The sequence below is a fragment of the Sceloporus occidentalis genome, unplaced genomic scaffold (genome assembly GCF_023333645.1).
Source record: "Sceloporus occidentalis isolate IW3139 unplaced genomic scaffold, rSceOcc1.0.p SCAF_1, whole genome shotgun sequence".
Taxonomy (NCBI): domain Eukaryota; kingdom Metazoa; phylum Chordata; class Lepidosauria; order Squamata; family Phrynosomatidae; genus Sceloporus; species Sceloporus occidentalis.
In genome coordinates this window covers 5194624-5221525 of record NW_028316981.1, presented here as the reverse complement: position 1 = coordinate 5221525, position 26902 = coordinate 5194624, and the positions used below count along the sequence as shown (strand labels likewise).

General features: G+C 43.1%; 1 protein-coding gene across 4 annotated transcripts; it reads right to left on the bottom strand.

Annotated features, from left to right (window-relative positions):
- Nucleotides 1–691: 691 nt before the first annotated feature.
- LOC149320460 (major histocompatibility complex class I-related protein 1-like) lies at nt 692–25166 on the bottom strand. 4 transcript variants are annotated; one of them, XM_089501938.1, is made up of 7 exons: nt 25043–25166; nt 16000–16275; nt 9501–9776; nt 8060–8344; nt 6546–6629; nt 6140–6172; nt 692–3138 (listed from the first exon to the last, which is right to left on the bottom strand). In XM_089501938.1, exons 1-7 carry the CDS (start codon nt 25164–25166, stop codon nt 3104–3106), a joined length of 1113 nt encoding a protein of 370 aa, XP_089358064.1. In that variant the 3' UTR covers nt 692–3103. The 4 variants fall into 4 exon arrangements, with proteins under 4 accessions (XP_089358064.1, XP_089358065.1, XP_089358060.1 ...); XM_089501939.1 differs by having other exon boundaries at nt 692–2037; XM_089501934.1 differs by lacking the exons at nt 692–3138; nt 6140–6172 and adding an exon at nt 6182–6322.
- Nucleotides 25167–26902: the final 1736 nt, after the last annotated feature.

Sequence of the window (26902 nt, the reverse complement as noted above, 5' to 3'; positions counted from 1 at the left end):
CTCAAAGTCACCCATGGTGGGGTTTTTTAGTGGAATTTTAAAAAATAATATCTTTATTCAGAAATAAAAAATAACAAAGCACAATTCACGTCAAAACAGGGATTTGAAGCTGGTCTCCAGTTGTAGACTGAAGACCACTATAGTCATAGACCAGAGACCACTTAAACCACACTGGCTCTCAATTGCACTGTACTTACTGTAAATAGACCTAGAGAGAGAGTGACTGAGGTTCTCTGTCACTTAGCTCTGGGGCATCCACTCTGTCAAATCTCTTACTACAAAGCCAACATGCCTCCCTGCCCATCTCTTACATCCCTTTCTGATAATTCTGCTTGAAGCATGAGCAAAGGAGTCAAGCTTCTGCACCTGCTCCTTGCCCTCCGTAGCCTTTCCATTTTAAGGCAGCAGACGTTTAACTTGTAATACAACTACTTGGGGGGGGGGGGGGAATCTAGCAGTGTCTATGAAATGATCTACTTTATTTTAGCATAAGCTTTTGTTTTATTAATTTTTGACACGAACAAGCTTATTAGCAATACATTCATCAAATAAAAAGAAGGGGAAAAGACATATAACGTATATACAGTAGGGCTCTGGCACGCTGCCGCCCCATCCTGACCCCAATGGCAAGAAAAGAAAAAAATATGTATTATTCCAACATTACAGATCCAATTAAATAATCCTACTAAAATTATTTTTAAAAATATTTTTATTACAACAAAAACAGCAACACAGCACAGACAAATCTACTACATTCCTCTATATCTAAAACAAACATCTCAGGATAACAAATAATGCAAAGCTACAATTCTCTAAAGGAAACTACTAAAAAATAATTGTGCAAAAATTGCTACCAATTACTGCTCAAAAAAAGATTATTTTGAGCTTATTGCTAAAAAAATCCATAATAAATCATTTTCAATCTTCCAAAGAACAACAACAACAACAACAATATTATTATTTCTTACCTGCCTGACTCCATGGAACAAATGTAGAACATAAATTAAAACACATTGTGTTTAAAAGGACAAATAAGACATACACATTTTTTTAGAACGGTCCATATTTAAAGTCAGCATCTAAGTTCACAGTTTAAAAATCATCAGGATAATCCTGCTGGAAGAGACTGATCTTCGGTGCTGCTTTAAATTCGGACAGCGTATTCAGCTGTTGAATCTTCCAGCAGGTCATTCCAAAGTCTAGGAGTGGCTGAGGAAAATGTCCTCTGGGTGACAGTTGCCACCCTAGTCCTGGCTGATTGGAGTAAATGTCTCCCTGAGTATATGGGGTGGATTATATGGGAGGAGGTAATCCTGTAGGTAACATGGGCCCACACCATGTAGAGCTTTAAAGGTAATAACCAACACTTTATACCTTGCCCAAAAACTGACAGACAGTGGAGTGATTTTAAGATTGGTGTAATATGATCACTCCTGGATGTCCAGGTAATGAATCTGGCTGTTGTCTTCTGAACTAATTGAAGTTTCCAAATTTGGTACAGAGATAGACCAATGTACAGCACATTGCAGAAGTCCAGCCTTGAGGTTACCAGTGTGTATATTAGCATTTTTAGGTCCTCCAGCTCTAGGAAGGGCCGCAGCTGGCAGGACAGCTGGAGCCAACAGTTAATCACTCCTGGCCTTTGCATCTATCTGAGCTATCATTTGAAGCAATGGATCCAGAAGCATGGGGAGTGTAAACCTATCCAGGACTGGTTGACACACCTTCAAACCCAGATCAGGACCCAGATCAGTAAGCACCTCTGTCTTGGCTGGATTCAGCTTCAATTTCTTTTTCCTTATCCAGCCTCCTCTAGGCATTCATTCAGAGGAGACACACGATATTTGAAGGCATGCAAAAATATATTTGGGTGTCACCAGCATACTGATAGCACCCTGCCCCTCGCCTCTGGATGATCTCTCCCAGCAGTTTCATGTTGAGTAGCATTGGGGATAGGCTGACACCTTGTGGCATGCCTTATAACAGCTCCTTTTCTGAGGAACAGCTATCCTCAAGCACCACCATCTGGAACCTACCCTAGAGACAGGATTGGAACCATTGAGTTAAGATCATTTTGAAATCTGATCTTGTCCTCTGGGACATTAGCTACCCCTCCTAATTTAGTGTCATCTGCTAATTTGATAAGTATGCCCTCTATTCAGATCACTGAAAAAGATGTTGAGCACAGTCATTCCTTCTAATTCACGAGGATCCATTCTGCCCCCGCCCCCCCGCGAATTGGGAAAATCACCAGTATTGGAACCCCATTGATTAAAATGGGGGTGCACTCCTGAGCGTGGTGCTGCACGTGTGGGGATGCGCGCACCATTATGTCTCTCCCGGCTTGTTCACAAAAGACCGAGAGGCGTAAATGGCAAGACCGTGAATTGGAAGGGACAACTATACTAGGCTCAGAGCAGAACTATATGGCACCCCACTAGTCACTTTCTCCAGGTAGAGATGCAGCTATTGGTGAGAACCCTTTGGGTTTGATCACTCAACCAATTACAAACTCTTCTAACAGTCACGTTATCTAGCCCATAATGTGTCATATCCTTTAGAACCCATGTTAATTTGGCCAACTGGGTTAACTCTGCAACCTTTAAAATCCATTCTTCTATTGTTGGTGCTTCAGTCCTTTTCCAGGTTTCAGCACACAGTATTATTGCTGCAATATTCTTGTAGACAATGAACCCTGAGGGGTTTGTGGATAAGAACTGTACACTTTTGAATCATAAAAATTGGAAAAGACCAAAAGCACCATCCAGTCCAACCTACTGCCATGCAGCAGACACTATCAAAACACCCCCCAAAAGATGGCCATCCAGCCTCTGCTTAAAAACCTCCAAAGAAAGAGACTCCACCACCCTCCAAGGCTGCATATTCCTCTGTCCAACAGCTGTTATGTCAGGAAGTTCTTCCTAATGTTGAGATGGAATCTCTTTCCCTTTTGGAAGTAGATGAGTGCATAACCACAGCATACAATGCAGGATGTGCAAAATCTTTTTCACAATGGAATAAGATTAGACTACAGCTAGGACTGAGAAGCATGATAATTAAATGTTGGTTGAAGCTGCTGGCATACAGAATTCACAACAAGCCCTTAGTGTTCTCCTGGCCTATGTTCAAGTCTGTGTTCTGGAAAAACAAAAACAGAAAATTGGAACGATCAATGGAAGAACATTAGAATCACAAATCAGGAGGGAACTTAAAAACCCTCATGTCCAATCCCTCAAAGAGGTCATAATCAAGGAACACACAATATGGATTTTAAGCAGAAAATGGTGTTTATGGAAGAAATGTCTCAAGGATGATGTCTTAAGCAAGTGAACAAAGCTGCTTTCTTCAGCCAGGTAGAAAATTCACAGTGACTTAGAAATGTCTGATCAGGAAGAGAAGTCAATTCTGCTCGTACTTTTGAAGTGACAGAGGAAATTGGGTCTCCATTATCCAACCTCACTGAATCAAGTGGAAGATGGAACAAATTTTTTTCTCTTTTGCTCCATAGGGAAGAACAGATTTCTTTACAGAATGTAGGCCTGCGGCTCTAATATACTCTTTTTTAAAAAAACTTCTCCTTTATGATTTTTGCCTGATGAAGAAGCCAGTGGAGCTTCCAAAGTTTGCAACATGCATTTTGTACATCATAATTGGCCTTTAAATTGCTGTTTTGTAGATTTTGGCTGTTCTTGTATTCCACCAAAATCAGTAAGATTTGTCTCAGAGAAAACATTTAGATGTTCAAATTGGCTCATTTAAAATGAGATGCCGGAGGAGAATTCTACTGATGCAACAAACTGCCAAAAAGACCAGCCAATGGGTTTAACATCAAATCAGTCCTGATCTCTCCCTTGAAGATAAAATGATTGAACTGAGGCTGTTGGATATTGGACATATCATAAGATAACATAGCTCACTGGAAAAGATGAAAATGCTGTGGAAAGGGAGGGCAGTAGGAAAAGAGGAAGGCTGTGTTACAAGTTAATTGATCTTTTACTAGTGGATTAATTTATTCAAGGAAGATATGGCTATAGATGACCAGGACTCTTAAGAGGTGTCTTGTCCATTCACTGATTCATAGCATCACCATAAGTGGAAACTGACCTGATAGCAAATAGCAGCAAGTGTTAAAGCATTACCTTATGGGAGTTATTCAGATGTAGCTCCCACTAGAATAGGGCTTGCTCCATAGTAAGCATGTCTAGGATTGCAGCCTTAACATACAATACTTGCCTTTCAGAAATCAGAAACCTCTTCCAGAAATGCCCTTTGCCCCTTCTGCCTGACCCCAACATCCCACATACTTTTCAGGTGCTTCCACCAATGAGAAGGAATGGAAAACTTCAGAGAAGTTTGAAAAAGATTTAGATCATCAAACATAAGCACATTTTCTATACTATAAAAATACAAAACAAGCTCTTGCTGGTGGCTGTCAGGAATAAAGAGAGGGACAGACAAGGCCAGCTCACACCCCCAGACTGAGGGGACCTTTTGGACCAAGAGGATACAACTCTGTTGATGCACTTCATCGATGTGGAGGAAGAAAGGTACTGGACAAGCAGCCCAAACTCACATATTTAATATGTGTAGGATTCTGATTAAAGCAGAGCCCCCAAAAGAATATTAGAACTAGAACTTATGCAGGATGTAAAAATTCAAAGTAGTCACTGATATTTAATTTGAAATAACAAATACACTAAAGGAACCAGATCCTGTCTGTGGAAGCTAAGCAGGGTCAGCCCTGGTTAGCACTTGGATGGGAAACTGCCAACAAATGCCAAGTGCTATAGGCTATATTTCAGCACCTCTGAATATTCTTTGCCTAAGAAAACCCTAAGAAAATTCATGGTAACGCCCTAAGTTGACAAGCAACTTGAAGGTGAAGTGACACACACAAACACATTAAAAATGGAAGTTCCAATTAAGCCATTGTGTCTATTAAACCATCATGAATAATAATTGGCATGATTTTTTCACTACCAAGTTGTCTAATCCCACTTCAAAATTACTCAAAGTGGTGGACAGCTGTCTTGTTCCAATAAATTCTATAAATTAATTTTACAATGTGTTAAGAAATACTTCTTTTTGATCTAATACATGGTCTTACATTTCTTTTATATCTATCAGTTCTGTAGCCCATAGGTTTCATGGTATTACCCTAAGTTCTAGTGTTGTGAGTTGGAGGGGGAGAACCTCTTCTGAAACAGAGAGAGAGAGAGAGGGGCAGGGCTCCTTCTGTGGGCGCGCCTCGTCCCCGCAGCCACCGAACGGCTGCAGGAATGACGCCAGGGAGAAGGGGGCCGAGTGGCTCCTTTCTCCCCTGGCTCTGGCTCCCGGGGAGTCCTGGGGCATGAAGCCCCAAAGACACCCCTTTTCCAGGCCACAGGGAAGTGGCATTTTGCTGTTTCTCTGTGGCCTGGAGAAGCGCCAGATTGGGACCTCTGAGCTGCTGGTATGCTGTCCTGGATCCAAACCTCCAACAATCCCAGCAACCAAGAGGACAGCACCTATGCCACACGCAATTAACCTCCAGTCTGTACTGCGCCTTTATGTCTAGGCAAAAAATAATTGGATTTGATGGAACCCATGAAAAAACTGCCATCAAGGGTGGGAGGGTGGCTTCAAAGGAAGGGTATTCCCTGGGATGAACTGTTCCCTATCCCAAGATTCAGGGAGCAGGTGCCTCTTTTTCTTTCCCCAAATTCTTCTGTGCTGATGTCAAACTATATATGAAAGATGCTACATGAATCTATTTATCAAACAAATACAATTTATTTATTTATTCATTTCAGGATTTATGTCCCGCTTTTCTCCCACAATGGGATTCACAGCCTCAGCCCTCAGATTAACTCATTCTGCACTTTACTTCTGGGGCCAAATGTTTTTCTTTGGGATCTACATCCAGGGGATGCAGACTGGCTGACGACAACATATGGGGCTATTTTTCCTAGGCTATTAGGTTTCTATGGAGGGGGCTGGACAGTTAAGTTCAGTGCCAGCAAATCATCTGCAACTTCAAGGAGAGCCTAACACTTGGGACACAAACATCACATGCTTCAGTTAACCCACCTGCATCCTCATTCCCACTCCAGCCTGACATATCTTGAAGTAAACATGCAAAGGGGGAGGCATCACTCACCTGAGGCTGCTCTGTAGCCATCTCGACGTCGATCTTCAGAGACAAAAATCAGAGTATTAGAGTTGACCCTCTAAAATCCACACAATCCCATTCCCTGATAAAGAAGACCTACACACCCTCCTCCGACAATGTTTCTCCCATTTCTTCCCAGCCATCCACAGGGATGGAGCTCTTCCAGGTCCTCTAAGAAACACATTAGTAGAGACAGGAAAGCCTCTCAGACAACAGGCTGAGACTCAGGCTCATGATGTGGCCTGATAGAACGCTAAGGGAGTAGCCCATGTGTCAAAACTGTTGGCTAAACTTAACCCCCCCCTCAAGGGGGGGACCTTAAGAGGAAAATGAAGCTCTCCACAACCACAGAATGCCTCCTCCCCACAAGTAAATCTATTCAGAGTTTACTCACTGATATACACAGCAATTACAACAATCCCAGCAACCAAGAGGACAGCACCTATGCCACACGCAATTAAGAGTCCCAAATTGAAATCTGAAAGTGAAATGGAAAACAGCAAAAGAATTAATAGGAAACTCTGAATTCAAACTCTTTATGGAGCAGGTATCAGATGGACAAAGAACTGGGGAGACCCAGAAGTTTTTTTAAAAAAAATTACTGAAGTAAGTGTGTGTATATACATTGAAGGGACCATTTCCAATTCCAGTTCTGCAAACCTTGATAGGTGATCATAGGAGCTAGGCTGTCCTGTCAATCTTTGTTCACATGGAGAGGCCATAATAGAACAGCAACCAGACACAGGTCCATCATGCCTGGGCCCCAGCGGCTGGCGAGAAGCCCTCCCTTCATATCCCAACTGCTATTGCTTTGGCCTATAAGGGAGAGAAGAGTAGACAGCATCTGGTGGGCTTAGTCTCCTCCCCTACTGCCATTCCCCTTTCAAGCCTGATGGCAGGAAATGATCAAAATAATAATTTGTAAGCCGCTCAGGGTTAGATGGTTTCTTAAAAGTTCATAATATTTTTAGTGTGTTAAAATTTTATAATGATTTCATACATTTATAATGAATTTATACTTTTAAATTGTATTTTTCTTTTTAATATAATTTTATAAGTGAAATTTTAACTATTAATTACTTTTACAATTTGATTATTGTGATGTTTGTTGATTGACTGATGTTTGTGATGTTTGATCAGTTGATCGTAATAAATCTATATATATACTGTACACATAATGTAATAACTGTTACTATTTATAGTTTTCCAGCACATTTGCATGAAATAATTTACACATCTACAAACATAACATCACAGCCACTCAGGAATGCCAGACCTTGTGTAGGGTACAGAGTGTGAATCCTACAAGGCACAAAGTACTTACTAGAAAGGGTAATATTGGTGTTGAAAACTAAAAATTGGAATTTGATGACCATGGGGCTATACAGACCAGCACTTTGTGCCGGCCTATGGGCAGGGTGAGGGCTGAGCATCCGCATGCTCTAGGTTGTTACGCTGCTGCCCAGGCACCATTTTGCCGTGTGCCCTTCTAGATGGTGCATGCCATGATGACGGACCTCTGGCACTGCAGCAGATTAGGCACCCTTTATAGGATGCAAGAAAGAGCTGTCCTATAATGATGTGAATGTGTGATTCTGTTCTTGTGCCCCTCACAGCAACTGTGGTGGCCAACATCTTCCCGAAGCTGTCTTCTAAAGGTGGTTGGCAACTCCAATGGCTTGTCCTGAAGCATGGGACTGCTATGTGAATGTGCACATAGCCTCATGCTTCTGCAGGGGGGAAGAGGAGCAATCGCAGCTGTCAACATCCTCCTAAGGCAGTGCGGAAAACAATTCACATGACCATGGATTTCCAAACCCCTGGTGTGATAAAGTCCAGAGTCTGCAACGCTAATTATAGTATGTCTTGTTTTTGATCCTTCCAGAATCCTCTCCCCAAATCACTCACCAGGCTCCTTCCAGGCCAAGTCCACATCTTCTGGAAGTCCATCATGCTCCACATGGCATTTGTAGCGTTCTCTGTCCTTGGGGTCAATCTTGACGCTCAACCAGGTGTAATATGTCCCATCTGAGTTGGGGGATACAAGTCCATGGTAGGTATCTTGTATCCAGACCTCCCCATCCTTTGTCCAGTAAGTATCAATTTCCTTGGGATAGAAGCCACCAACCCGACAGATCAAGGTTTCCATATTGTCATAATCTATCTTGCGTGTCATCTGCACTTCTGGTGGCTCTGCAAAAATAACATCAGAATTAGTGCAAGACTTTTCAAAATGCCAGGCAGGGCACATATCCCAGTTTTAGAAAAGCAAAATTCCCACGTCACTCTTGTGTCCAGCCTCCAAGATTCAGCACTCACATCTGGAGATGCTCTAAGAATTTAAGGGGGGAGGGGAAGCTTGCAAAGAAGGGCACCCTAAGATGCTTTGAAAAATCTCAACCACAGTACATAACTCATGGTTCTGAGGTTTCTTGGGGCATTTTAGGGGGAAATATCTCCAGGTGTTCACATCTGGAGAGGTTCAGGTTTCTACATACCACAAGCAATATCTAAGCATAACAAGCATAACTCAAGACTGATCTTGGATACTCCCGTCAAGGAATCTGCTCTCCTGAACTGTTATTACTCTTTTCCTTCAATGTATATATTTAATACCCATTAAAGATGTAACAGGAGTGGAGGCAATGGAAGGATTACCTGTAAAAATAGCTTAAGTTTCAAGAGGATGCAAAGCCAGAAGAAAAATTAGCGGGTACAAGGTTTTGTTATTTTCCAATGGATCGAGTTTAAGCAATAAGGCTCTCTCCACATGCCCAGGGGCACTTTGCTCTTATAATGACTTCTGAAAAGCTGTTTCCATCTGAAAGGAAAAAGCACTCTGCACATGCTCAGACAAAGTCTAAAAACCTGAGCTTTCAGAAAACATTTTTTTTAATTTCCATCCCTTCTGCCTTCTTACACTTGGATGGTATGTTTATGTTTCTGCCCATGAATGAGAAAGAGGGGGTGGAGAGGATGGACTGTACCACTTTAGGCTGGAAACTGAACTGAAGCTGTATGCTTGGAAGTTTCCTAATACTAAACAGGAGCAATTTTGGGTCCTGTAAGGAAAACATGGAGCAAAATCTAGTCCCCTTCACTGTAGTCATTTTCTACTTCTAGGATTTGTCTTTCAAAACTCTGGAAAAGTATTGAAAAATGCATCCTTTCCCTATTATAGTCTGAAGAGGCAGGGGCCCAGACTCCCATTGGACTTTTTGTATCTGGAGTGTTTGCTCTTTCCATTCTTAAAAAAAAAAAGGAATGTGTGGGATGGAAAGGACATGAAGATAATTGTGACTACTGCTCCATTCCCTCCCTATCATGTTCTTTACTAGCCCCACCTCACCTGTCCTCAGCAGTGTCTCCTTCCCATACACCAAGTATCTCTGCAGCCACAAAGTGCAGATTTCCTCCAGGTAGACCTTCACCCGCTGTTTAAATGCTGTGTTAGGGTCCCACTTCCTCTTTGTGATCAGGGCTGGCAGATCAATTGCTGTCCAGGTGAGGGTGTCCTTGTCAAAGCTGATGTAGTCTTTTCCATCATAGGCATACTGGTCAAATGCTCCTGTGCTCCCATCTTTCCTCAGCTCACAGCCAAACATATTCTGCCAGGTGTGAAACCCTGAGAGAGACCCACACAGGTGTGGAGATGAGGGAGATAGCAGAAGGGAGGCAGCTATTCCACCAGATCCCCCCCCCCCAAACCCAATAAATGAGGTCCAGGCAGGAATTTTTTATATCTCAGACTCAGGGTTAATCCAGTGTTAACATTAAAATTCTGAGACAAAGACTTCGTTCTCCTGAATCCCCCTTCTCCTCTCCCCACCCTTCATTTTTCTCAACAGCTTCTGGCCCCACTGGCTTTGGGACACTTCTCTGCAACCCATGGAGTATCCCCTCAAAAAGGCAATGGGGCTATTCTTTTATGAACTTTCTGCCAATCCCCACTTGCACCTAAAAAGGGGGCTCCAATTCCCATCTCTCTCTAAACTCTCCCTCCAGAAAGAAAAACACGTTTTGTACAGAGAGGGGCGATATGGGTTTGTGCTGGTATTCTAAGGGACAAAGTTGGGTTTTTGCTTCCCTTTCACTCACTGAGGCACCTTTACAACCAGATGACGAAGAAGAACGGGGGGGGGGGGGGGGATCAAGCCCCCTCTGCCTTCACCAGTGCTCTCCAAAGGAAGAAGGTATCTGGACCTGCTCCTAACCCTGGAGATGTGAGGAAAACTTGGAGGTTTCTGTGCACCATGCAAACAAAGAGTGTCCTGAACCCTTATATTAGTTTGTTGTTAGTTGTCCTCATGTGAGTTCTGACTCATGGTGACCCTGTGGATGATATGTCTCCAAGAATCCTTATCCTCCACTACCTTGCCCAGGTCCTGAAAGCCTTTGTCTACAACCCCCCTGATTGAGTCTATCATATGATCTGTGATCTTCCCCTCTTCTAGGTAGAAACCATTCCTAGAATTATTGTTTTTTCTAGTGATCCGTGCCTTCTCATGATGTGGCCAAAGCACAATAGTCTCAACTTGATCATCGTAGCTTCCAAGGAGAGCCCTGGTCTGATCTCTTCAAGAACCCATTTGTTTGTCTTCTTGGTTGTCCATGGTATCCTTAGTATGCTTTTCCAGCACCACATTTCAAATGAGTTTATTTTCTTTCTCTCTGCTTCCTTCACTGTCCAGCTCTCGAATCCGTACATGGTCACTGGGAATACAACGCATTCTTGCAAACAAGCTTGTAAAATGTGGGTTAGACAAGGTAACTGTTACATGGATTTGTAACTGGTTGAATGGCCAAACCCAAAGGGTGCTCAACAATGGCTCCTTTTCATCCTGGAGGGAAGTGACCAGTGGGGTTCCACAGGGTTCTGTCTTGGGCCCAGTGCTATTCAACATCCTTATCAATGACATGGAGGACAGAATTGGGGGCATACATCAAATTTGGAGGAGTACCTAATACCCCAGAGGACAGGATCAAAATTCAAAATGACTTGAATAGACTAGAAAGCTGGACCAAAGCTAACAAATTGGAATTCAACACAGAGAAATGTAAGGTACTGCACTTAGGGTGGAAAAATGAAATGCACAGATATAGGATGGGGTTCACCTGGCTGAATGAAACTACGTGTGAAAGGGATCTAGGAGTCCAAGTAGACCACAAGTTGAACATGAGTCAACAGTGCAATGCGGCAGCTAAAAAGGCCAATGCAATTTTAGGCTGCACCAATAAAAAGTATAGTGTCTAGATCAAAGGAAATAATAGTGCTACTCTATTCTGCTTTGGTCAGGTTCCACCTTGAATACTGTGTCCAGTTCTGGGCACCACAATTCAAAAAAGATGTGGAGAAACTGGAGCGTATCCAAAGAAGGGCGACTAAAATGGTGAAGGGTTGGAAACCATGCCCTTTGAGAAGAGACTTAGGGAGCTGGGGATGTTTAGCCTGGAGAAGAGAAGATTAAAAGGTAATATGATAGCTCTGTTTAAATATTGGAAGGGATTTCATATTGAGGAAGGAACAAACTTATTTTCTCTTGCTCCAGAGAACAGGACCTGGAACAATGGATGCAAGTTAAATGAGATTCCACCTAAACATTAGGAGGAACTTCCTGACAGTGAGGGCTGTTCGACAGTGGAACACATTCCTTCCTTGGAGTGTAGTGGAGTCTCCCTCCTTGGAGGTCTTTAAACAGAGGCTGGAAGGCCATCTGTCGGGGATGCTTTGACTGAGGTTTGCTGCATGGCAGGGGGTTGGATTGGATGGCCCTTGTGGTCTCTTCTAACTCTATAATTCTATGATTCTTTGGAGTTTGTTGAGAAAAAAACCTTATAGCGTTTGCAAGTCCCAACAATGTGAGATTCTCCCAAACACAAAAGGCAACACAAATATCTGTTGGTCTGAGGAATTTTGCTACCACACTGAACACGATTCTTAAAGATAGATTTGAGGCCATGAACGTAGGAGTGCTGTGTGAGATGAGATGCCCATGGGAAACAAGAAACAAAAAAATTATTCTGAAATGACTAAGACCTGAATAAAGGGAAAAGATTGCATGCCCTATAAAGACACAAAGAAGTTCTCTCCCACTGCTGATGCTGCAGCAAACAAAAAAGAATTGAGACACAGGCCCTATTCTCACTGGCAGGTTTGCCCTGGAAGGAACTGGGAAGATTCGGTTTCTGCCCCACCCCACCCCCGAATGCCTCTGGAAGCAAGTGCCCACTATTAAATACCTCAATCGGGGTACTATGGAATAGAATCACAGAACTGTTACTTTTTCACAGATATTCATCAGTCACTGTTTGGAACTGTGACTGGCTTGAATGCCAAACTTTGATTTTCACTGACTGTGATTCATTCTGCTCTTGAGCTCCAAACTGTGATTTTCACAGAACGGCTACTTTTTCAGTGACTGTGGCTGCATCCACACTGCATAAATAATCCAGTTTGCCCACTTTAAATGCCATGGCTCAGTGCTATGGAATTCTGGAAACTGTCATTGCAATTCTTTAAACCGGTTTAAAATGAAGAGTCCTCTGCTGTCAATCAAATTAGTTCTGCTTTCGTAAAAGGTGATGTTTCTTGTAGCCATTGGCTAAATGGATGGGGGCTTCCCCCCTCCTTTTTTAAAAATCTGGTGGGCAAGGTGAGCAGATGCTGTCAAATTTAAAAACCTCCGGTGTGTGTCTTGTGTGTAGGAAAAGCAAAAGCATTCAATATCAATTTGCCAAATTGAAAGGGAAACAATGGTAACACTGGCATTGTAGCATTCACATTTTAAACAAATAATTTCAGGAGCAAGAGGAAATGAAAGGGAAATCTCAGGCATTGTAACCTCCTGTCACCCCAATTCCCCTTTTTTGCAGCTTGTCACCCTTTTGCCTCCCGTGTGTGTGCATGTATTGTGCACCTTCAGGTTGTGTGAGCTTCCTTCCCCGCTTTAACTCTTTGTCTGGCTCTTTGCTATGGAATTCTGGGAGTTGTTTGCTTGCTTTTGTGTGGTGCTCCAAATGGAAGAGCTTTTGCGGGTTCCCTCCTGGAGAGGAGGAGGAGAGGGTCCTGGGCATCCCTGCCTCCTGCACGCTGATGGCACAGGAGCCCCGTTGGACATGACACCAGAGGCCTCGGCAGAAGCAGCCAGACCCTCTCCCTCTTGCTCTCTGGCCTGGTCCCCTCCTTCCCTTCCTTCTCTCTTTTCCCTCTGTTTTGCCCTCTTCCTTCACTCACTTTCTCGCTGCTTATTCCTCCCTCCTTCCTCCTCTCTCCCTCTTTCCGTGTTCTCCTTCCCTCTCTCTTTCTCTCCCTCCTTTCCTCTTCTCTCCCTTGTCCCACCTTCCCTCCCTCCTTCTTTCCCCCCTCTCTCTCTCTCTCTCTCACACACACACACACACACAAACACACACACACACCTTCCCTCACTTATTTCATTATTTTGGGAAAAAAAATTGTGATATTTTCTGTATACAAGAAACAAAAATAAAAGAAAGCGAAATAAAATATTTAAGAAATAATAGTTTAGGACATGTTTTTTGTTCATCTGATAAAAAGAAAAGATGAAGAGGTGTAGCAATATATGTAAAAAGAAGATATGAAGTCAAAGATGAGGAAGATTGATATATTGCAATTCAAATTAATCTGTACAATCAAAAATTAGAAATTATTTGTGTGTATGCTCTGTTAGAAAAAAAAGGAAGTATTCTTTAAAAAAAATGGGTCCGGATTTAAATAAGACAGATGGGGACAGGATGATTATTGCAGGGGATTTTAATGGAGTATTTAAACCTAAGAGAGATAGAAAATAATAATAATAATCAAGGAAGACTCCCTGTCAGCTGCTCTGAAATGATAAAGGAGTACAATTTAACAGATGCATGGCCATATCTATATAAAGAAAAAGAAGGATTTACATATTTCTCAGACTCTTGCAAGCCAGTTTCAAGGATTGACATGTTCTTAACAACTAAAAAATTATTACCCACAGTAAAAAAAAATGGACATTGCCCCAAGAGAACTGTTTGTTCACAACATGATAGAGATGGAATTAGAACTAGATGGAACAAAGAAAGAATGGGCATGGAGACTGAACGAGGACTTACTTAATGAAGAAAATTTTCTGAAGGAATTTAAAAAAGAAATTAATTTATTTTTAAAAGAGAACTGCACTCAAGAAGTAAAAGATAAAACAATATGGGATACGTGTAAGGCTGTAATTAGAGGGATATTAATAAAAAAGGCGCTGTTGTCGTTGTGTGCCTTCAAGTTGTTTCAGGCTTATGGCAACCTAAGGTGAACATATCACAAGGTTTTCTTGCCAAGATTTGATCAGGTTGCCTTTGTTACCCTGTCACTGAGAGAGCTGAGAGAGCGTGACTTGCCAGAGATCACCCAGTGGGTTTTCCCATGGCCAAACCCTGGTCTTCAGGGTGATTGAGAAAAGAGTGCTATGAGATTTTAGGCAGAACATACAGCAGATTCCTACGTTTTACATATTCTGGTGGTACCAACTGAAACCCTCTTGTGTGGAGGAGGATTCCCTACAAATGAAGAAGTGTAGTGGAAAATCATTACAAAGCACCCTACTTCATCCCTGGATATAAATTTCTGAGAATACTATTGTGAAGCTGACTTTCCAGTATCATCCTATGCATGCTGCATGCCGCCTTGAGTCCCAGTACTGCAAGGAAGGTGGGGTATAAATAGACATAATAATAATAATAATAATAATAATAATAATAATGTTAAATCACAAGTAAGTCTAAAGACTAAATTGAATGGGGTGTCCTCCTAGATATCTCCTTGGAAAAAAAAATCTGAATTACATGAAGGTGCTATTAGGAAAGGACCTAAATGGTGAAACATGCCCCTTTTCACAGTGCATTGGAGGCAGAGCAACCTCACCAACAGCCCTGCAGCGGCAAAATGCCACTTCTCTTTCGCCTGGAAAATGGGTGTCCTTGTGCCTTAGGTGCCAATGGCACCCCAGTGCTAAAGAGGAGAAAGGGGCAGCTGCAGCGGCCCCTTTCTCCTCTGCATTGTTGGTGCGGCCGTTTGGTTACCACGGCAACGATGTGGGAGCCCAAAAGGAGCAGCCTGGGGCAGCGCAGACATGTCATGTGCACGTTGTGCCATTTGGACATGGCATGTGTGTGACATCATTGTTACTTGCGCTGTGTGGACGGCGCCGTGTAACAATGGTGTTCGCCACACATACTAGGGTTAGGGACTGTGTGGTTGGTGCGCGGTCCCTAACCCTAGTATCGCTGGGAGCACGCTGCATATGGGCTGTCTGTACCATGCCTTAGATAACCCCCCTGCCCCCAGCCTTGCTTATTGACTGTCACATGTGAATGTTCCCCCCACATGCTTCAAGCCAACTTTGAGGAATCATATTTTATTTTTTGTTCTTTCTTCAGATGCTCAGAATGTTCACATTTTAAAAAAATGTTTGCTACTTCTTGCCCCCAATTTCACAAATTGCTTGTCTGGATGAAGTCACTTTTTCCTTTGCAAACAGTATTCCCATCCTCTGCTCATTCTTCCTGTGGAAAGGAGATTTCTTATTTTATTATTCCAACTCTGTGGAAGACCTTGCTCTAGATATTTCCTTGAAGGGGGAGATGAAGAGTATCTCAACACTGCCCCAGTCCACTTGCAGTTAACAGTCAAACTGACTGAAAGGATGGTGGTGTTAAGGAAGATTTTCCGACATGATTGCATCCCCCTTGCTTCCTTTTTATCTCACCTTTCCATTACCTATTTTAAAGAAATATTCCATTTCCATTACCTATTTTAAAGAATTATCAGTATGGAGAAAATCTGTGCCCTGTCACTTTCCACTTACCTCCAGTCTGATTGTAGTACTTGGGCACATCCACCAGAACCGCTCGGAACCGTTGCTCAGCATCCCGCACTCTTTGGGTGGTCCACTCCCAGTACTGAGGATCATCCTTGACTGACTCCATGATCCAGGAATTTCTAGGACTACGGCGTCTTGTTTTGATATCATAATAAACAATCTGCTGGTCATTGACATATCCCACAGAGGTAAAATGAGGCACCTGCTGGCCAGGCTCTAACACAGATGTGGCATAATAGCGCAGGAAGTGGGAAGAGCCACCTGAAAGGGAGAGAAAAAGGAGAGAAAGCAAGCATTATTCTAATATCCAGCTTGACACATTTTGGGCAGTGAGAGGGGGGTGCATTTGGACAATATGAACATTAATTAAGGACAAGATTTTTTTTTTTAAAAAAAACCAAAACCAAAAAACCCACGTCTATGAAAGCTCATGCTCCCAATTTCTTTCTTTCAGTTAGTCTCAAAGGGGCTACAAGATCTATCTATGTACTAATTCTACAGACTAACACAGGTATATCTTTGAATTCTACCACTATGGAAAGATTGTTTTCTGCTGCTCCAGAGAACAGGACCCGGAACAATGGATGCAAGCTACAGGAAAAGAGATTCCACCTGAACATTAGGAGGAACTTCCTGACAGTAAGGGCTGTTCGACAGTGGAATGCACTTCCTCGGAAGGTGATAGAGTCTCCTTCCTTGGAGGTCTTTAAACAGAGGCTGGATGGCTATCTGTCAGGGATGCTTTGATTTGGATTTCCTGCATGGCAGGGTGTTGGACTGGATGGCCCTAGTGGTCTCTTCCAACTCTACGATTCTATGATTAATTGGAAGTTAAAGTGGAAGAATAGATACCAAGGAGAATGAATTTAATGACTAATATAGTGAGGAGAAGCTATTCAAGAGCAGAAGTTAATGAATGTTGCTATTCTGTAGGAGGATGAATAGAAAATGAGGTAAGTATAGCTTGGTGGGCTGTGACATGCACAGTATGGCGTGGGGGCAAGGAATAATGTAGGGCAATTCAAGTTTCCTAAGGCTTTTGTTAAGGAAACCAAAATATCTGAATTTCAAAAATATCAAAACCAAGCCTGTTAGTGTCTAGCTTTAAACCAGTAGAGTAGCAGAAACATGTCCTTGTCTAACTACTGCTTCTCTAAGAAATGAGACTGACTAAAAAAAAAAGCAACACAAGTAGCTTGCAATTTAAACAAAAGTTTACTAATGGCTTTAATCTACATATACAGTCCATCCTCGCCTTACGCGGGGGATCCGTTCCGGATCCCTCCACGTAAGGCGAATTCCGCCTATGCTCGAGCCCCATTGGAAACAATGGGGCTCGTGCACGGTGGTGCGGGCGCGCGCGGGGCGCAACGGGCGCGTGCGCCCATTCAATTGAATGGGACGCGCCGCCCCTTCTGCCCCGCGCGTGCGCTGCGGCTTCAGTGCGTATGCTCAAGGCCGCGTATGGCGTGCCCGCGTATGGCGCGGGCGCACTGTACATAGAGGCTATATTCTAATGTAGCTAATGAATAGTTCAGGTAAAGAAGAAATCTTTATCTCACCAATTTTCCAAAGGAAGTTGAGAGAGGAGAAAAATGGTGAACCTGACAGGGCAGGAGAAAAAAACTCTATGTGAGAGAGTGCTTCCCAAAAGGGGGAGTGACCTGAATCACATTGGTTTATCAGTTAGCAAAGTTATTGTCCTGTGATTCGGATGGAGCAAATGAGATGTTTAAAGAGGGAGAAAGCAGAGTTTGCACACAGGAAAATCTATCTATCTGAGGAGGGAAAGAGTGAATGCTAAAATCTTACAACAAATAACAGCCGAACTACTCAGCTCTAGAAGGTTCTGAATGCAGTCTCTGCACATGCACAAACCCCATACGTGTGCAGCACAGAAACCACAAAGAACTGGTTTCATCATAAGGCTGGGAAAAACACTCATAGGATGCAAACAAGAAAAGAGAAGAGAACGCCAGCATTTCTAGCTTCACCCTGTAAGATATGAGTAGAGGTGACCTATGATAATCTTTAGCAGATATCCAGTAGATAGACTAATCCTCTTAGGGTTGCACAGGGTGATATAGGGAGGGTACAGATGGCACAAAAGGGGAGGTCCGTAGCAGCCCCTTTTCTTACCAGGTTGGAGACAGGGCAGCCCCTGTGGCTCCATCCAGGCATTTTTCCAGCAGCAAAACACTGCTTCCCCATGGCCTGGAAAAGGGTGTCCTTGGGGCTTCATGCCCCATGAACACCACGACACGTGCGGGCAGAGGAGAAAGCTCAGCCCCTTTCTCCCTGGCTTCGTTCCCACTGCAATCTAGTTGTCACAGGAACAAGGTGCCCTCCCAGAAGGAGCTCTGTTGCGGAGCTCCTTCTCACACCGCAAATAGGGTGCCCTAAGCGCCCTCCAGCGGCGTGATGACGTCAGGTGGTGCTGGTCCATTTGGATGCGGCACGTGCATGACATCATGGCGCACTGCGTATGGACGGTGCCATGCCAAAATGGCGCCCTCCAGGGACGTAGCTGGGGGGGGGGTCTTGGGGTCCAGACCCCCCCTTCCATTAGAAAAATGAATGGTGTGTGCTGTTGCGCTGCTGCACCCAAGCCCCATTATAATGGTGGCACTTAGTCTGGACCCCCCCTTCCTAAAATTCTAGCTACGTCCCTGCGCCCTCCATACGTAATAGGGCTGGGGAGAGTGCGGTTGCAGAGCGCTCCTCAGCCCTACTTTTGGCCCCAGCACGGCGCTTTTGCACTGTCTGTACCCTATCATAATCAAGATGACAGGCAGCCAAAGACTGCTAATGTACAGAAGTTAGAATCATTGGTAAGGATTTTATCATTATTATTATTATTATTATTATTATTATTAATATACTGCCTTTCCAAGAAGATCAAAGCAGTTCTGATTGGATAAGTATAAGCAACTCACAGTGAACACCTTTGTTTTAATTGGATGGATGATAAAATGAATGAGATTAAGGGGGTATAAAAGCAGTTAGGGCAGAGCTCCAGATTAGATCGCATACCTCCAACAAGTAGGACTGCTACGTCACACAGCCATGCTATTCCTGATAGACAAATATGCTGACAAACTACCTAAATGTGATGCTGATAATGGTAAGGCTATACTAGGATCGATATGTATGTCCCATTATGCTTGTAATAGATGCCTGTTAAAGTTTATGGTTTAAGAGCAGCTATTAAGATTTAACAATAATCCTTGAATGCCTCTTTGGAGATGTCAACTTCTTCAAGAAATGATATAGTTTTCTTAAAATAATAAATGATTATAGATATGGTATAGAATTGTAGAGTTGGAAGAGACCACAAGGGCCATCCAGTCCAACCCCCTTCTGCCATGCAGGAACTCCCAATCAAAGCATCCCTGACAGATGACCATCCAACCTCTGTTTAAAGACCTCCAAAGAAGGAGACTCCACCATCCTCCATTGAGGGAGTGTGTTCCACTGTTGAACAGCCCTTACTCTCAGGAAGTTCTTCCTAATGTTGAGATGGAATCTCTTTTCCTGTAGCTTTTATTATTATTATTAACCATTATTTATGAAGCACTGTAAATTTACACAGCGCTGTACATACGATCTTTTTAGTTACGTTTCCCTGCCCTCGGGCTTACAATCTAAAAAGACATGACACAGAAGGAGAAGGGAGTGGTGGAGGGAAAGGGTAAGAGGTCCAGCAGTTCCTCTCTACCTCCAAGGCCTGGACGAAAGGAAAAAGTGAAGACCAAATTAAAGAAGAATGGCAACCACTTTATACTTATATTAAGGAAAAATGGGGAAGTATTATGTTAATTTGAAACATGTATAATTTATAATCTATATTAGGGGATTAGAATAGCTTCTGGGTTATCTAGCAGCTTGTGTTTAATCATATAAAGACCTTATTATAAGTTATATCCTGACTGTGATAGTTAAGAGAACAAAGTAACTTTAGAATAAGGTTAAACAAAAAGGTACAGAAGAATTTAAAAACGAAAACTGATATAAAAGTAACAAGTACTAACATGTAAGGACGGATGGGGGAAATTACATAAAAGAATAGTTTACTTAAATAGAAGGATAACAAAACTAATTTTGTGTTCCCTAAAGAGACCAGGGTGAAAGTTGATAAATTTCCTTTTATGTCTTCTCTCTTATTTTCTCTTAATAAACTAGTAGGGATCATTTTGTATACAATGATCGAAGGACTAGTTGTTAAGAAAAAAAACAAACTCAAGACATAACACAAGAAAATTCTCTGAATGTAGAGTAATTTGAGCAATGGGAAGTGCGATCCATGTTCTGTTTTGTTATTTTAGTTATGTAATAGGATATTTAGGTGTCGGTGAGGTCAATGTTAGATTATATATTGTAATGTCTCTATATGTGATGTATAAGTGTTATTGTGGTCTTTGGTGGTATATGTTTGTTAAATTTTTAAAAAAATAAAATTAAAAAAAAAAAAAAAACAAGGCCTGGACCAAAGCAGATGGAGGGAAGGCTTGGGTTCTTAATGGATGGTTAATCATTTTCCAGGGAAAATACATACTCTCAAGTAGGATAATGCATATACAGTACATAGCAATACAGGAAATGGTTTGATAAACAGACAACAAAAGAACATCAAGTAGTAAGCGACAATTATGCAATGCCTGGGAAGGCTTCTCTGAACAGAATGGTTTTCAACTCCGTTTTGAAGCTGGTTAAAGAAGTGATGGCTCTTGCTTGTGGGGGAAGAAGGTTCCAGGAGTGAGGGGCAGCAAGTGAAAAGGGGCAAATCCAGGATGGGGCAGATGAAATCCTGGGCTGAGACAGCAGACCTTGACCTTGCATCCATTGTTCCGGGTTCTGTTCTCTGGAGCAGCAGAAAACAAGCTTGCTCTCTCCTCCATATGACATCCCTTCAAATATTTAAACAGGGTTATCATATCACCTCTTAATCTTCTCTTCTCTAGGCTAAACATCCCCAGCTCCCTAAGGCGTTCCTCATAGGGCATGGTTTCCAGACCCTTCACCATTTTAGTCGCCCTCCTTTGGACACGCTCCAGTTTCTCAATGTCCTTTTTGAATTGTGGCACCCAGAACTGGACACAATATTCCAGGTGGGGCCGGACCAAAGCAGAATAGAGTGGCACTATTACTTCCCTTGATCTAGACACTATACGTCTATTGATTCAGCCTAAAATTGCATTGGCCTTTTTACCTGCCGCATCACAATGTTGACTCATGTTCAAGTTGTGGTCTACTTGGACTCCTAGATCCCTTTCATGTGTAGTCTTGTTCAGCCAGGTGTCCCCCATCCTGTATCTGTGCATTTCATTCTTCCACCCTAAGTGCAGTACCTTACATTTTTCCCTGTTGAAGTTCATTTTGTTAGCTCTGGCTTAGTTTTTTAGTCTGTTCAGGTCATTTTGAACCTTGATCCTGTCCTCTGGGTATTAACTACTCCTCCTAATTTGGTTTCATCTGCAAATTTGATAAGTATACCCCCAATTCTGTCATCCAATCATTGATAAAGATGTTGAACAGCACTGGGCCCAGGACAGAACCCTATGGGACCCCACTGGTCACTTCTCTCCAGGATGAAAAGGCACCATTGTTGAGCACTCTTTGGCTTCGGCCGGTCAACCAATTACAAATCCATGTAACAGTTACCTTGTCTAGCCCACATTTTACAAGCTTGTTTGCAAGAATGTCATGGCCTTCCTGAAATCAAGATATACTAAATCCACAGCATTCCCTTCATCTACCAAGCTGGTAATTTTATCAAAGAAAGAGATAAGATTTATCTGGCATGACTTGTTTCTCTGAAACCCGTGTTGACTCTTTGTGATTATGCTATTGCCTTCTAAATGTTCACAGACTCTCTGTTTAATGTCTCTCTGTCTTAAGAGCCACTTAAGAAAGCTTTAGTGGACTCCCAATGTTAACTCAGCCTGTCTTCAGTTGATAAGAAATTGGTAAGTAAAGCCCAGACAAAAATCAAGATTAGTTGGCAAATGACAATGTCCCTAAAGAGAGACGGGTGGGAAACCATGCCTGTTCCAGTGGCATTTACACTCATATTCATAAATGTGAATATAAACTGCAGATGAGGGAGCTCACAATACACAGCAGAGAAATGAGGGAACAGAAACTGAAAGATGACTCAAAATAACAGGAAAAAAACCAAGAAAGCAATTGAACTGGTGAAGAATTAGGAGAGAGGGTAAGAGAGAATTAACAGTAAAGTAAGTAAAGGGGAGGGGGGTAGGAAATCAAGAACAGGGAATCAGGAAAGGAAGAGGGATGACTATGAGAAGCTCCCCAGGACAAAAGGAAGTAAAGAGAAAGGCCCAGCAAGAATGTTACAATGGATCTTTAAGCTGCAATCAGAAGGAAGGGTAAGAATCATAGAATAGAATCAGAGAACCGGGTAAAACCACAAGGTCCACCCAGTCCAACTCCCTGCCATGCAGAAAGACACAATACAAAGCACACACAATACATGGCCATTCCCTCGTCTTTGAGGATGGAATCTCTGCTGGGACTCCCATGTATCCAGATAGGAATTGTTTCCCTTCCTCTGTGGAAGCCAGCCCCATACAGGAAAATATGTTCACATGAGACTGCAGTCCCAATGAGGTAAAAGGCAAAATTTAGACCAGGATCTTCCCTCCTCATTCCTAATCTTCTGATTTCTTGACTGCACTCTCCATTCTGATCAATGTTTAATCCAAGATATGGAAAAACTATTTCAATTTCCTCGTTATCTAGGTTGAATTTATGTAGATCCTCCATGGTCATTATTTTTGCTTTCTTTAAGTTTAACATTAGGTCAACACTTGCACTTTCTTCTTTAACTTTCTTTAGTGATTCTTCCAAGTCTAAGATGTTTCCTGCTAGTAGTATGCTGTCATCTGCATATATTAAATTGGCTTCTATCTTCACTCCTTCTCCTATGTCCAAGCCTGCTCTTCATGTGATATTTCCTGCATACAAGTTGAACAGATAAGATGATAGGATGGGCCCCTTTTGCCAATTGGGAACCATTCTGTTTCTCCATATTCTGTTCTGACAGTAGCCTCTTGTCCTGAGTACAGATTCCTCATTAGGACTATCAGATGTGTTGGCACTCCCATGTCTTTAAGGGCATCCCATAGCCTTTCATGATCTATGCAATCAAAGGCCTTGCTATAGTCTATAAAGTACACACCAAGTCTGCAAAAACGGAGGGAGGGCTGTAATACACTTTTTGTTTATGATAGCCATTGTGGGTTTTCTTTTCTTTTTTCCAATTTACATATAGCAAACACTAAAATACATGCGTCTCCACATAGTGCAATACTCTTTGGCATGAGGTATAGTCATAATTTTGATTCTGCAAAGCTAAGGGTTATTGGTTTTTATTTCAGAAACAAGGCAAGCAGTAGAATTTTATATGCTGTGAGTGGTTCTCAAAAGTGTGGGTTGGGACCCTGGGGTGTCATGAGACGTGGAGGCCCTGATCTCTTCCTCCTCCTCCTTTGCTTCCAAAACATTTCCTGTTCTAAAGAGAAAAGCATGGATGGTGCTTGGAGCCTCTGCCTGAGAGAGGAGGAGGAGGAGGAGAGCAGAAAAGCTCGCTGGATCATGGCCTCTTGGGGACTCCATCCCAAGTTGCTGCTTCTTCCTCCACTCGTTTTGTCATTGCCCTGGTTCTCAGGACAAGATAATGCTGCAGCCTCTACCAGTATGCCCACCCAGCCCAGTGTGTCCTAGACGCATGGCAGCCAAAAGAAAGCCAGTGTCTGCGATAGCTCCCAGTGGTGGCATCTCTTGCTCAGGGCCTGGCTCTGTCTGGGTCCCTTTGGAGGCAGAGGCGAAGTGGCCTTGGTGGCTCCGCTTCTGAAGAAAGGGCATGTCAGACTCACCAGAGGAAGAAAAGTGATGCAAGTGCCCCACTTCCTGCAAGCCACTGGAGCAGAGTGTGTGCCTCGGCTCCTTACTGCACTCTCCAGCTGCAGGACTTTCTCTTCCAACAGGGCCACCAACTTGTTGATGCTGCAGATGTAGCTCCCCACATCCTCCGGCAGGAAGACAAATAGACCACAGCAGTTGCAAGTGACTGCAGCAGCTTCCTCATTAGTCATGCTTTCAAGGAAACACTGAAGAGAATTCTATGCATCCCCCGTTAAACTCTTCTGCTAAACATTGAAGCAAAACACCTGTTCACCAAGTTCTGTTGCCAAGCTCTAGGAACTGAGTGTGTGCCACGCACTGCCTAAAAGTGCAAACATTAAGTACAGTAGTTCTTTTCACTGGCTGCATGGAAGCATTCAGGAAAGGAAGAAGAACTTGAGTTTGCAAGACCTGAGCTGTTGAGGACAGGGAGGCTTGGGGGTCTCTCTTCCAGAGGGTCACCATCAGTCTTTAGCTCTCTGAAAAGGAAGGCTAAATGTCTCACAAAATGACAGTTCCCAGAGTTCCATGGCAGTTAAGCGTGGTGTTAACCTGGATTATTTCTGCAGTGCAGACGCAGCCCAAATCCAGATCACACTTTGGAGCAACCTGCGAGAGGAAATGCACCGCAAAGAGGAGAAGAGAACCCCATTTTGGAAGAAAGGCGGGATGTAAAGCTCCTTAAAGTAAATAAATAAAATGGGAGAATAAAGTCTGCATCTACACTGCAGAAATAACCCAGTTTGACACCACTTTAACACCCATGGCAACATCCTATGGCATTCTGGGAAGCGTAGTTCGCTGTGGCCCCAGAACCCTCTGACAGAGGAGGCTTTGGTGTAAAGGGCGTTATAAACAAACATCATTATTGTTGTTGTGGTTGTTATTCCACAGCTTTAACTCTTTGTCTGGCTCAAGGCTATGGAATTCTGGGAGTTGGAGTTTGTTGTGGGCCCAGAGCGGAGCACAGCCTTGAGCCAGACAAAGAGTTAAAGCGGTGCCAAACCGGGTTATTTCTCCAGTGTGGACACAGCCAAGAGTCTCAATTCTCGTAACCTCAGCAATTCCAGAAAATGGCGGCCTTTGGGGCAAATCCACTCACCGAGGGCGCTCTCCAGAAGCGAGGAAACCACCGCCAGAAGCAAGACCCGACCCTGATGGACCCCCACTGCCGCCATTTCGCTTCTCTCTGTCTCCCCAAAGACAAGAGCGCCTTCAGGAACCATTATAAAAGGGCGGCGGAGGTTGCTGCCCAAGAGGAACCGAGGCCCCGGATTGGCCGAAGCGAAAGCAGCCGACCAATAGGAGAAAAAAAAGCCTCTTGCTTCCGTCATCAGTTGCTGGGGAGATAAGGAAACGCTAGCCTGTGGATTTGTTGTGGAGTTGGAGGAAGAGGCCTCCAAGGGCCATCAAGTGCAACCCCCCCTTCTGCCATGCAGGAACTCACCATCAAAGAACTCCTTGTGACAGAATCATGGAAACATGGAGTTGAGGTCGGCCCCAAGGGTCATGTACCATATATTAATCATATATGAATCATAGAATTGGAAGAGACCTTTAAAGGCCATCCAGTCCAAACCCCCTCTGCCATGCAGGAACTCACCATCAAAGCATTCCCTGTGACAATGATGGAATCATGGGGAAATCTTCATTCACTAGAATTAGAGAATCATAGAGTTGGAGAGAACACAAGGGCCATCCAACACCCACCAAACCCTGCCATGCAGGAAATCACACAAAGCATCTTTGACCATCCAGCCTCTGCTTAAACACCTGCAAGGAGGGAGACTCCACCAAAATCTCAGAGGAAGGAGTGTCTTCCTCTGTCCAGCAGCCCTTTCTCTCAGCAGGTTCCTCCTGATGTTGAGGAGGAATCTCTTTTCCTGCAGCTTGCATCCATTGTTCAGAGTCTCTGGAGCAGCAGAAAACAAGCTTCCTCCCTCCTCAATATGACATCCTTTCAAATATTTAAACAGGGCTATCATATCACCTCTTAACCTTCTCTTCTCCAGGCTAAACATCCCCAGCTCCCTAAGTCGTTCCTCATAGGGGATGGCTTCCAGACCCTTCACCATTTTAGTCGCCGCCCTCTGGACACGCTCCAGTTTCTCAATATCCTTTCTGAATTGTGGTGCCCAGAACTGGACACAATATTCCAGGTGGGGCCTGACCAAAGCAGAACAGAGTGGCACTATTACTTCCCTTGATAAATGCACAGTACAAAGTGCCCAAAAATGGTGCTCTGCCAGCGCCTGTTTTCTCTCCACAGGGAAGCTGCTGCTGCCAAACCGCGTGGCTTCCCTGTGGATAGGGTTGCCATAAGCCAGGACCTCCAAACCAGGACAAATGTAGGACAACATTTTCAAATGTAGGACATGTTATCCAAAAATGGAGGACACGCGAAAAAATTTGATGATTTTTTAAAAAATGTTAATCTAAATGCATGTTTCTAAGGCATGATCAAAATGGAGGACATTTTGGCATTATGCCTAGACAGATGGCAGAAATGGACTTCGCTTTCTGGCCATATTTATATATTTAATAATAAAAATAATGAAAAAATAAATAAAAATCAAGACAGGGGTGTATATATTTAATAATGAAAATAATGAAAAAAGCAATAATAAAAATTAATAAAATAAAAAACAAGAAATAATAAAAATTAATGAAATAAAAACAAGAAATAATTAAAATTAATGAAATAAAATATAAAACAAGAAATAATAAAATAAAATAAAATAAGTATTTTATATTTTTAAAAATTAATTAAAAAACCCAAAAATCCCAAGGCAGACCTAATAGCCACTGACTCACCTTTCCTCCTTCTGCTCCCCCCTCCTCCTCCTCCTTAGGCTCGCACACGCAGGGAAGTGAGGCAGGCACGTGTGCTGCCGCTGGCCCCTGCTGAGGCCTGGGCAGCGCGCGCTGAGGAGCCCGTCCCCTTTGGCCAGCTGGCCAATGG

Bases quoted from the DNA above. Each gene is read 5' to 3' on its own strand.
- LOC149320460 (XM_089501934.1), bottom strand. From the start codon at position 25,166: ATGGTTCCTGAAGGCGCTCTTGTCTTTGGGGAGACAGAGAGAAGCGAA. The intron at 6,630-8,059 runs GTGAGTGATTTG...TTTCACTTTCAG, and splicing joins CTTGGCCTGGAAGGAGCCTG to ATTTCAATTTGGGACTCTTA. The intron at 6,323-6,545 runs GTGAGTAAACTC...TGTGTTTCTTAG, and splicing joins TGTAATTGCTGTGTATATCA to AGGACCTGGAAGAGCTCCAT.